This window comes from Tiliqua scincoides, chromosome 7 (assembly GCF_035046505.1).
Source record: "Tiliqua scincoides isolate rTilSci1 chromosome 7, rTilSci1.hap2, whole genome shotgun sequence".
Lineage (NCBI taxonomy): Eukaryota > Metazoa > Chordata > Lepidosauria > Squamata > Scincidae > Tiliqua > Tiliqua scincoides.
Window position 1 is genome coordinate 51,373,038 of NC_089827.1, and position 12,153 is coordinate 51,385,190.

General features: G+C 43.1%; 1 protein-coding gene across 1 annotated transcript in view; it reads left to right on the forward strand.

The window, feature by feature from the left end:
- Nucleotides 1–254: 254 nt before the first annotated feature.
- Nucleotides 255–12,153, forward strand: part of RIC8B (RIC8 guanine nucleotide exchange factor B) — a 40,603-nt gene continuing 28,704 nt past the window's right edge. Inside the window, exons 1-3 of the mRNA XM_066634215.1 lie at nucleotides 255–452; nucleotides 5,901–5,948; nucleotides 9,876–10,484. Of these exons, the coding sequence (XP_066490312.1) occupies nucleotides 375–452; nucleotides 5,901–5,948; nucleotides 9,876–10,484 (735 nt within the window). The 5' untranslated portion in view covers nucleotides 255–374. The remainder of the gene's footprint in view (nucleotides 453–5,900; nucleotides 5,949–9,875; nucleotides 10,485–12,153) is intronic.

The window sequence follows — 12,153 nt, forward strand, 5'->3', positions numbered from 1 at the left end:
TGCCAAGTGCCACAATGTGTCTTAGCTAGAGAGCTACAGCCACAGCCACACTCGTATTGCAACGCCTGCTGGGAAGTGTAGTCTTTCCCAACAGCCTCGCCCTTTCCTTCCGCAACCCTCTGAGGTCAACAGGACTCCAGCCAATAGCAGGCCGCTTCGCTCCGTGGCAGCCAATCAGGACCGGCCTTTCGCTGTGCGAGGAGGGGGCGGGGCGGGGCGTGTAGCTGTGGCGTCATTCGAAGTGGAAAGGTGGGGGAGGGGTCGGGTGGAGAGCCGTTGCTGGGCGGTGGCTGCCTTCGCCTCTTCTCGTTGGAGCTGGTGGCGTCCACACACCGGGGCGGCGGCCGAGGCGGAGCCGCTCCCCGAGCTCAGGGATGGCGTTGGAAGCGGCGCTGGCGGCGGTCCGCGAGCGCGACGGGGCTGAGCGCCTCCTCAGCCGCTTCAACGAGCAGGTAACGGACGGCGGCGCGCGCCTCACCCCGCCCCCCAGCCCTCGTGAGCCCCCGCCCCTCCCACCGGGCGAAGGGGGGCGCTCTCGGGCTCCGCAGGGCCCCGAGTCAGGCGCTCCCGCCGGGCTCCAGCCTCCTGGCATACAGGCTCGCCCCTGCCTCTCGGGCAGCCTGCGCCTCACCTCCCCGCTGCCCTAGGCACACGTACCTGGGAGTAAGCCCCGTTGGCTCTCATGGGCTTACTTCTGAGTAGACATGCATGGGATTGGGTTCTGAGGCTACAACCTTAGCCACGTTTACCTGGGAGTAAGCCCCTTTGGCTGTAATGAGGCTTACTTCTGAGTAGGCAGGCATGAGATTGGGTTGGAAGGCTGCAATCTTATGAACGCTTACCTGGGAGTAAGCCGCATTGACTGTAATGGGCTTGCTTCTGAGTAGGCGTGCATAGAATTGGGCTGTAAGGCTGCAGTTCTATCCACACTATCCTGGGAGTAAGTCTCATTGACTACAGTAGGACTTAGTTTTGAGTAGACTTGCATAGGATTGGGCTGAAAGCCTTGCAGGAGGTTGTGCTGCCTTTGTTCCAAGATCCCCGCTTATAGCTGTCAGTGGTTCTTTAATCTGTATCATTCTACTTTCTCCACCTGCAGTATTGTTTATTTTTTAATGTTAAAACATAGTTTTGCAGTATGCAAAGTCTTGTATTACTTTATAAGAAGTACAGGCCCAGCCTATTCATATTTAATTCATCATGAATGGTCCCTGCAAATGAGAAGGAATGTGCTGATCCCTGGAGAAGGGGAAAAGGCACCCCTTTAAAATCAGTTTAAAAAACTGAACAGTTCTTTAACAATAGCCTCCTTAATGAGACAGGGGGGGCAGCTGGCTGACAATCCATCAATGCTTCTCTCTCCAGGTGACCCCTCCCTTCCCCCTGAGCAGTGAAAGAAAGGTGAGCACTTTGCATTGGTGAAGGGAGGGGCTAAATGAATCAGATGACTGATTGATGGATTGTCTTCTTAATGACTCTTATCTTACCTATGCCAATAAAGGTTCATGGAATTTGACTCTTATCTTACATCACAAAGGTCAGCAAGGCTGTTTTTCAATCACTGGAACAAAGCAACTTTGTTTTTTAAATGGATTTGCTATAGTTCCCTTTGTGCCATCTACATGAGTGCTGGAACCTACTGGAATAATGAGGCTCAACCTGTATATTGCTTTGGAGCATTCACAGTGCTTTCTGTGTATTCTCTTGATGCAGTCCTTGCATCACTCCTGTGAAGTAGGTAAATCCAGGTTGAGTGTCCCTTGCCTGGACTGCTTGGGATGAGAAGGTGTCTGGATTTTGGAATAATTGCATAAAAATGAGAAATGCTCCCCCTTGCTCTTTTCACTGTTACCCACACAAGTGCTTGCTAGCCTCATTGACTTTTTCCAACAGTGCCTGTACAGGTACACACCACAGAGCAGAGAATAGAACTTACAGTCTGTACCTGTTCTGTACGTGAGACTGGGCAGAAGACCTTCTAGTGTTCACACGACAAAAAACAAGTCTTGGACCAAAATGTCTGTTTTCAGATGTCTGGATAAGGGGTAATGTACTACATCCCCATACTGCAGATAGAGCTCCACTGATAGGGAGTGGCTTCTTTAAGTCACATTGTGAGCTCATGGCAGAAGCTATGTTTGAATTGGGGGAGTCCAGGTAGCTCAATCTCACTGCTCTGGTTCTACAACCACACCAGTTTTGTCAAAGGTGCTGCTTTCTGTTATTTTTTCCTTATGGGTATTCCTTATATGTAAGATAAGTTGTAGAAAATGTATGACAGTAGGTGTGGCCTTTTGTGAATCACAATTTGGCTAGCATTAATTGTCACATTTGCACAAGGGGGGATAACTTCTAATTTAGGAGTGCTTTTTTGACATAAAAACTCATAAGGTCTAACACTTTGCCTTTTTAGAAGATTTGTAACTAACTGCTTGTTACATGACATCCCCAAATATAAATAAATAGTCACTATCACTTCCTTTGTATGAGCAAAAATGTTTCTGGGGTACATTACCCCAGGAATAAATGGGAACGACCACTGAGGCAACTTGGTACCCCGGCTACGTTGCGTTAGTTTATCGCTTACTGTCTTTCATTTCTCAACTCCATCTTGTTTCTCCAGCTGAGGTATACCATTTCTTTATACTAGAAAAGTATGTGTGTGTGCCACTTAAGGATGGGGATATCCCTGTTGTTATGTGATTAGGTCATTAAGTGAACATTCAATCCAATCAGTTGCCTTTGTTGTGTAAACAGACACTCCCTGCCAGACACTAGCTGCTGCACAGTCTACTAGAGATAAACTGCCTCTTCTTTGCATTAAGAGCCTCTCTGTTGTGTAAACAGACACTCTGCTGCAGGCTATGGGAGGCATGATTGCCTCATTAAGAGCATCTTTATTGTAGTTTGACTACCCTCGTATATGGGTTTGTCCTTAAGTGAATGGTTGTTAAGTAGCACACCCCTATAATTGAAAGGGGCTCCTGATTGTCCTTTCAAATGCAAGTGGCGTAAATTGTTGGCCCAAAATGCTATATGTAAAAGAGGAGGGTGTAGCTCTGATTTTCTAGATCAGGGGTAGGCAAACTTTCAACTTTAGGGATTCTGGACCTTTAACAATTGTGTAGGAGAGAGAATTTCAGCAGGTACAGCTTGTCATTTGTGAGATGCCAAGCTGTACTTGCTGAAATTCCCTCTTCTGTACAATTGCTAAAGGTCCAGGATCCCTCAAGTTGAAAGGTTGCCCACCCCAAATCTAGACTTTACTGGATTCTGTACACATCCACCTGGAGAGTAAGTATATAAGTGGTATCAGTATGACTTTTTTCTGAGTAGACATACTGCATTGTGTCTGTGAAGTGTAAATGCACTCCCCAAGAGATGATTGCACACACATGTGTGTTTACAGGACAGGTGATGGTGTACAGTGTGTAGTATGATTGTCAAATACAATTAAACTGTCCTGGGGTTCATTTTGTAGATGAAACAAACCCAAAATCAATATGATGGAAGCAATTATCTTAAACAAAAACAGTTGTATTTTCCCAGTTTCCAAATGAGGATTAAGGGGTATGAACGTGGAATAGAAAGAATCTGGAGCAAGAACTGTAAATTCAAGTTTCTCTTTAAAAAGTCATAAATGATGTTTCAAATGTTCCCACAATGACGCAGATGCTGGAAAAGAGAGATGTTTTCACTATTTCCTCCTAGTGTGAAAAACTGGAAACAAAACATGTCATTTGCTCCGATTGATCGCTGTTTGTTGCCCTTTTTTATGATTTGGGCCATTAAGTGTACGCTCTCCTGACATCTAGTTTGGGTAGAATGCTTTATACAAGGTTACCTTTGAAGCTTCAGCTGGCTCATAGAGTGGTTGCCTAGTTACTGGTGTGCCAGCTATAGCAACACTGCTCCACTGATCTACATTACCTTCACAATACACTAGAAAGCAATTAAAATGTCTGGTTTAGAACAAGCTGTTTCGGCTCTGGTTGAAATAAATGTTTGTGTTCGGTGTAATCAGAGCATTGTCTGGCTAGGGTCAGGATTCAGGCTGTAGCTTGTACTGGGCCATATGGTACTTGTATAGAGTAGTTCCACATATTTATATGGAGATTAAATTGTCAGGTTCCTCATGCATTATATCTGAACACTATTGATGCAATAACTTCCATTACTAAATATTTTAGTAGGAATATCCATTTACTTCAGGAAGTTAGAGTGGACCATGAGAATAGTGCTGATATGTCTTCTCTAAAAGCTTTATGTATTTGAGTCAAAGAACTAATAGACGGTAACATACAGTCTCTGTATGGGAATCTTTGCTCTGTATTAATAGAACTGCAATCTAACACAGAGCTAAATGTGCTTTAAGTGCATTTTCTAGATATCCTACTAGTTAATCTAAGATTAAGGTCACCAAGATTATGTTGCCCAATGTAATGCGTAACTTTTCACACATTATGTTTGTTAGAATGTGGCTTTCTACTAAGTGTACACCTGGTTGCAAGTCTGTGTGGCTGTTTAATGTCTCTAAGGCAGTGGTTCTCACATATTTAGCACCAGGACCCACTTTTTAGAATGAGAATCTGTCAGGACCCGCCAGAAGTGATGTCATGACTGCAAGTGAACATCATCAAGCAGGAAAATTTTTAACAATCCTCGGCTACAATCCTACCCTCGCTTACCCAGTTGTAAGCCCCATTGACTATCATTGTTAAAAGAATATACATAGTAGCTTGTTAAAAGTACAGGTCTGTAACATTTTCCCAAATGCAGTCACATACCATGGGAGCATCAAGTCTAATACATTAAAAACAAAATACTGAAATGAATGGGGACCCACTTGAAATTGGCTTGTGAGCCACCTAGTAGGTCCCGACCCGCAGTTTGAGAAACACTGCTCTAAGGCATGACTTCATTGTATACTCTTCACTTAAATGAGCAACCCCTCCCTGTAATGGAGAATGAGAATGCCAGTACAGCATCCCACACAAATGTTGAAGACCATAATCAATTGATATGCGCTATTTACCTTTTTATGATTATTCAGTTTGACTGGTATTCACCTTCTGTTGTCCACTAGGTCTTTAGAATGATTTTTTGAATATGATAGTGGGTCCAGCTACAACAAGTATAATGGAAATTGTTCATCAGGAGAATTCAAGAACCTGAGTCTTCCTCAGTTGTTTAATACAGCAGTTTCTGAAGCAGATTTAAGTCAGCATGCTGTCTCTAGTCGTGGCTAGCCAGACAATTTTAGAAGCCCACAGGTTGGGCATGCTGGGGATGACTATTGTTTGTTCTCACTATCTCATCTCATACTCCGGAGGGTGCTGCTTCCCAGCATGGAGTCTCCACTAGGTCTGTCTTTGGTTGCTAGCCATGATATCTGTTCATGAACTTCTCTAACCCTTAAAGACCACCTCAGCTAGGCATCACCATATTCTAGTCAAGTATTCCTTTGCTGCAAAATTGAGTATTTCTGAACAATATTTCTGAGGGAATGCTTGGATAACAATTATAAGTAGCAAAGAATAGTCATGAAAGCAGTAGAATGATGGTTTATAATGAAACAACTGAATTTGTGAAGACCTTGAACAAATTAGGTAGTCCCCATTTAAACTATAGGTTTGGGGGTAGGAAAGAGAAATGAAAGACAAATTGCTTAAAACTAAAGTGCAGAGACTTGACATCTAAGTGGCTGACTACACAGGACAGTACGTGTTTACTCTGAAGTAAGTCCTGTTGTGTTTGGTGGGACTGACTCCTGAGTAACTGTCTATTGGATTAGGTACTGATATAAAGTTTGAAATAAAACCTATTTTACCTTAAAACCCTTATGCTTAAGCTTGTATGCAAGAATGGATCGCACTTAAACATTTTGTTTGTTTCTTCAGAATAGGGCCACTTTCAAGTTTGAACCATCAGATGAAGATAAAAGAAAGGTAAGCATATTAAAAATGATTTTGGAGTGTGTGCATGTTCTCTTATTGCTTAATGGTGCAGTGCAAAAAATATTTTTTATGCATAGAACATGTAACTTATTTGTGTTGCTTTACTTCAGTAAATGTTTCAGGTTCTAACAGATTATTTTATTTGGATTTGTCATCTGCTTGGTTGTGAGAATTGAGGTGTTTGGTGTGGAAAGTGATAAAACTTAAAGTTTGAGAGTTTGAAAAACCTTTGACCAAACCATATCTGAAGCTAACCATAGTTCCCTGAGTTTGGATGACACACAGTTGTGCTTCTTTTAAAAAAGAAATTGGCAACTTCCTTTTCTCTCTTGTATGTGAAGAAGGGAGGCAATGGGGTGTGCCTACACCTGTGACTCTCCCAGGTTCATCTGCAATACCATAGTTCAGAAATGATCATTTGAACTTGCCCACTGTTTTTGTCACTGATAACACCATCTCCCTAAAAAGACAAGCATTGTACTTCCATCCTGTCGAAAATGAACTTCAGTTTATTGACCCTCCTTCATACGTACTTTTTGTGTCAATTGCCCCAGTACACACACCTGCTGTGGATGTGAACTGATCAGAAAAAATGATCTGTTGAGCTATCATACTTAAATCTCAGTAGTCATGATGGTTCTGCCTGTGCTAGTTTATTTTTTGATAAGTTTCTGTTGGCATCATACCTGGATCATCAAAGTGCATCACAACAGTGTGTTTTTTTTCCCTTCACCTGACTTGTAGAATAACATAGGCACCCAACTTACCATACTGTGTTATGCACATTCTGGTAAGTGTTCATTTGGTAAATGGTCCTTTGTATCTACTCCATGGCTGCCAAAGATTTTATATTATGGTCCATTTGGCTTGATGACTTTGGCTTCTTCTCGGGCATCAGTGTTGGGTTACAGTGGTGATGTGACAAATGCCAAGGCAGCAGGATAGTGCAGTAATGTGAGTGGAAATTACAGGCAGACCTGTGTATACTAGTCACCTACAAAATTTGGTCACTGTTTGGCAAAAGTGCTGGAATTGATGTAGGAACCTTCTCAGCACGGCTAGTGTATAATTCATAAATTGGACCTTTCCCTGTTTTATGGAGTTCAATTTTTTTCCCATTTGGATAGCCTGAGTCATCAGTGTCTGTGTGATCAGTGGCTTCACTGGAGCTCATGCTTCAGAAAAATCAACACTTGACCAGATTTCTTCTAGGCCTGATTGTTTGTGGCTTAAGATAAGAAAGTGAAAGCAACTGGGAGAGTAAACAATGAAAACAGGAACTAAGTTCTGACTTTCTGAAAATTCAGGCAGCCTAGAGTGATACAGATGCAAGGCATAAACCAACTTGCTAAGATAGTTCACCTGAAACTTTAATAAGGACAGCTCAAGTTTTGTAACTTTCTCTCTCTCTTGTGTGTGTGTGTGTGTGAGAGAGAGGGGGGGTGGGTGGGGGAGAGAAACCCACATACAAACCAACTGCTTCTGGCGTATTTCAACCCTCTAATATTCTACTCTGTCCTCATAGTAGAATTAGCTCATGGTGAAGGGCTGGATCCCTTATGACTTGCCCTCTACCTCTCATCTCCACTTGCCTGCAACTTGACATCCTTCTCCTCTCTTCAGTTTAGTCTTGCCCCCTTCACCACTGGGAGGGACCTGGGAGCACAGGATACAAACATTTCTGAAGTTGGCTTCTGTGATTATTCTTAGTTCAACCCTCTTTGTTAAATTCAAGTACAATTTAAAACAGGTTACAGCTGGCATGGCGCAGCAGCTGTGCTTGCTAGACTGTATGTGTAGCAATTCAAGATTATTTGCCTTGCCCTTACCAATTTATTCTCAGTTGCAAGCAGCCAAATAACAATTGCCATTTAAACTGAGAGTTCAGCTAGTCCCCTTTTGATGGTAACTTGTCGTCTACCCTGTGTCAGCAATAGTGTTGGTCCATGCAAGAGTTTGATTGAATTATAGGAAAAACTAGAGACTGAGGAAAGCAGCTTATTTATGAACTACTTTATTCCTGAAGTTCTCATTGTCCTCTTATATTCATTTTGCCAATGAAACGCTGCAGAACTAGATTGAATTCAATAAATTAAAAGCATGCCTACCTCATGAGCCCCTGTAGAGAGCTTAATTAAAATCAGTTGAGAATTTAAAATTGAGAAGGCCTAGGTCAAAAGGCATAATGAACTACAAAATCTTAAGTCCAGGCTAGAGACATCATGTCCTTGATCTCCAGTGAGACCAAAGGGCTGGGGACTGCCAGTAATCCTATGCAGTGGTGTATATGAAACTCCCTGGTTTGGTAACTTGGATGTTTCAGGCTGTGTTTGCTTTTTTACTCTATGCTTGCGCCTGTTTTAAAGACAAATATTGCAGTGTGGAGTGGCTCCATAGTAATACAGTGGATGGGAATAAGTTGCTTCCAGGTACATCTAGTTCTTTGCAATTCCAGAGTGGCTAGACCAGCGGTTTTCAACCTTTTTCAGCTAATGGCACACTGAGAAGGTGCTAAGGCATGCCATAATTTTCTTGCCAGTTGACAAGGCACACCATACTGCTGGCAGGGGGCTTGCATCCCTCAATGGCTGTACTAATATAGGACCCTCTGCCAAACTCTTGTGGTACACTCGTTGAAAATTGCTGGGCTAGACAAAAGATTTGGCAAACAATATGTGGTAGCTTGCTTTTGGCTGTCATCATGCCATTGGGTCTTCATTGTTCCTTTGGTATTACAAGTGAGTTGATGAGGAATATGATCTCAAGCTTGCATGATGTTTACTAACTTATAGAGTACAATGTACTCTGGATGAGTACAGTGTACAACTCCTCTGGATGAGTTGTTAAGCAATTATGAGTCTAACATTAATTATCGTCATCTGAAGCAAGTGCAGCTGACAAATGCAAAGTTCAGCCTATGTAGCTGATTGTATTTTGGAGAATATTTTTTTCCTGTTGAGCGGATCTTTATTGCATGGAGGGCACAAAGTGCTTCCGTTTCTTAGCAGCTAGTCTAAAGTGGCAACAGTCCCGGTACAACAACTTCAGGGATTCGTTGTCTGTTAATATCATGGTGATCTGTTCATAAGAGCTGTATAGCTGTGGAAGTTAAAGGAGACATGAGTAGTTGTATCCCATAAGTCAGTGGTTCTCACACTTTTAGCACTGGGACCCACTTTTTAGAATTGGAATCTGTCAGGCCCCACCAGAAGTGATGCCATGACAGGAAGTAACATCATCGAGTAAGAAAATTTTTAACAGTCCTAGGCTACAATCCTACCCACACATACCCAGGAGTAAGCCCCTCTGGCTATCATTATTAAAAGCATATATAGAGTAGCCTTTTAGAAATATAGTTCTGTAATGTTTCCCCAAATGCAGTCGCATACCATGGGAACATCAAGTCTAATACATTAAAAATAAAATATTGAAATGAATGGGGACCTACCTGAAATTGGTTTGTGACCTACAGTTTGAGAACCACTGCCCATAAATGCTTAACGTTATGTGCACAGTGGGGGTGGATGGTTTGCATAAGACCATCTGATTGCATCTGCATGTTCAGAAAAATAATTTTGATTCTTCTTGCAACACAACTGTTCAAGTTTCTGTAGATTGTTTGGAGTATTTAGGAAACCGATAGCTAATATGTGAGGGGAAAGCTGATGTACTGCTTTTTGCTTCCGATTCAGTGAATAAGTGGATGGAAGGAATGAGACATAATCTGTCTGGGGGTTTTCCTATTTTGAAAACCCAGTAATGAACCAAGTAGAGCACATGATATTTTATATTGAATTTATTGTATTTTGAAGATTATTGATTTGTGGTAAGATCGGCGGCTATAGATGTATGTGTGCTGCACATTCCAGATCACAGTAGTAAACCTCTCCTTCTCTCTCCCCCCCCCCGTATGCTCAGCAACTATGTGAAGGAATATTGCATCTGCTGGACAAAGATCTAAAAACATCCTGTAGAATTGCTTGCCTGGAAGCTCTTCGGATTCTCTCAAGAGACAAGAAAGTCTTAGTTCCGGTAACGACAAAAGAAAACATGCAGATCTTGATGAAGCTGGCAAAACTGGACACCATGGAGGTCCCTCTGGAGGATGTGACAGATTTCCCTGTCATAGTGGAAGCTCTAAAATGCCTTTGTAACATTGTTTTTAACAGTCCAACGGCACAGAAACTAAGTCTAGACCTGAACTTGGCAGCCATGCTTTGCAATCTTCTGAAAAAGTGCAAGGATCAACAATTTGTTGAAGACATTAAGTGCTTTGATTTACGTCTCCTCTTCCTCCTCTCCCTTTTGCATACAGATATTAGATCACAATTGCGTTATGATCTCCAGGGATTGCCACTGTTGACTCAGGCCTTGGAAAGTGCATTTAGCATAAGATGGACAGATAAATATATTACTGCTGATGACCAGGAAATGGCACCTTTGTCGCTGCAAGAGACAGATTGTGCCATTGAAGCACTGAAAGCTCTCTTTAATGTAACTCTTGACAGTTGGAATGTACACAGTGAGGTAAGACTTGAGCTGGAAAACTGTCTAGGTGTTTTTCTCTGCCAGAAGTTCACTTTTGAGATTACTCTTGTACGTCCCCATTGCAGCATAAATCAGGATGACCCATGCTGAAATGCTGCACTGAGAGTAGTTCTCTAGGCACCAGGTTGCATGAGATTCAAAAGGAGGGTGACCTATGCTGCTCAGGTTGAATTAAAGGAAATGTTTTGAGAGCTGGAACTGAGCTTTCTAGCTCTTAAGGTCAAGCTCAAATATAGGGCAGTAACATCTGAGTTGCACAGAAACTGGTAGCAAGAGATCCTAAGTGCTGTGGAAGAAGCATATTACTCTACCTGTTATGTCTATGTTAGGGTCAAGGGCACCTGAAACACTGATGCCCCAGTCCTTTCCCTCACCATTAACATCAGTGCAGCCACGCTGACAGAGCATGCTCTGCATCTTTGGTGGGGCGCATGATCGGACAGCCAGCAGGAGGTAAGAATATTTTTTTCAAGTAGATTGCTCTATCGCCTATGATCTCCTTGAATCTACACCAGCCACGTTGCTGGCATATGTCCGAGAAGAGGCATGGTATCCTGAGAAAGAGGGGTTAGAATCCTGGTACCAGTTGCAGGGATCTACCCCTTGCCCCCTCCATCCTAAAACTCCCCCTTCGTGCCCACAACCTTCCTCCCCTGCCAATACACTGTTACTGGCAGATGCTTCGTGAGCAACCACTATGCACACTGCACCGCGGTTGCTTGCAGCAGTGGCCCAGAAGCACACAATGGTGGCCTGGCTTTTGTTTCACAGCAAATGGGCCTTTCAGTGCCAGAATTTAAGTTCCAGGAGTGCACAGCCCAGAAAGGGCTACTGACACTTTTAGTCCAATTGGTCTAAAACAGGCTTAGTTTTTTGTTGTTGTAAACAGCAGGAATGGGATCATAATAGGAGTAGGGGATTATAGCCCCAGTTTGTAGGGGGCCAAATTTGGTTGCTGTTTACCCCAGAACAAACCTCTCACTTGCATCAATGGAAGCTTTTTCATTGGGTAAATACCAGCTGGATAAAGCTTCCTCCCCACAGAAAAGGACTATGGTGGAGGTAGGGTTCAGGCTCTCTCATCTTCTCAGGCTGTTGCAGTGGTGGTGCAACCACTATTCACCAAAGCAAAACTCAGCTGAATGGGACTAACAGTGCTTTAAATGCAACATAGTTTGACTCTTAATCTGGTATTTGGATGCAGATTATTAAGATACTCCTTTTCAACCAAAAATAATTCACAAAGGTGGTTTACAGAACAGAATAAACCAATAAATGGTTTCCTGCCCCAAAGAGCTTACAGTCCTTTAACCAAAAAAAAAAAAGCAGAAGAGACATCAGAAATAACCACAGCAAAAGATGCCCAGTTGAGGTGAAGAGGGACAGTTGCTCTCCCTCTGTTAAACATAGGAGGTCACCATTTAGAACAGGCGTGCTCAAGACGTCGATCACGATCGACCAGTCAGTCGCCAAGCAAAATCCAGTTGATCGCGCGCCGAGCCTCCCGTCTGCCATGTTGAAAGGGGCGGGAAAGAGCCCCGGAGCTTCCCGATTGGCCTGGCGCTGCCAAGTGTCCCGGATGCGATGGCGGGCCAATCGGGAAGCTCCGGGGCTCTTTCCCGCCCCTTTCAACATGGCAGGCCAATTG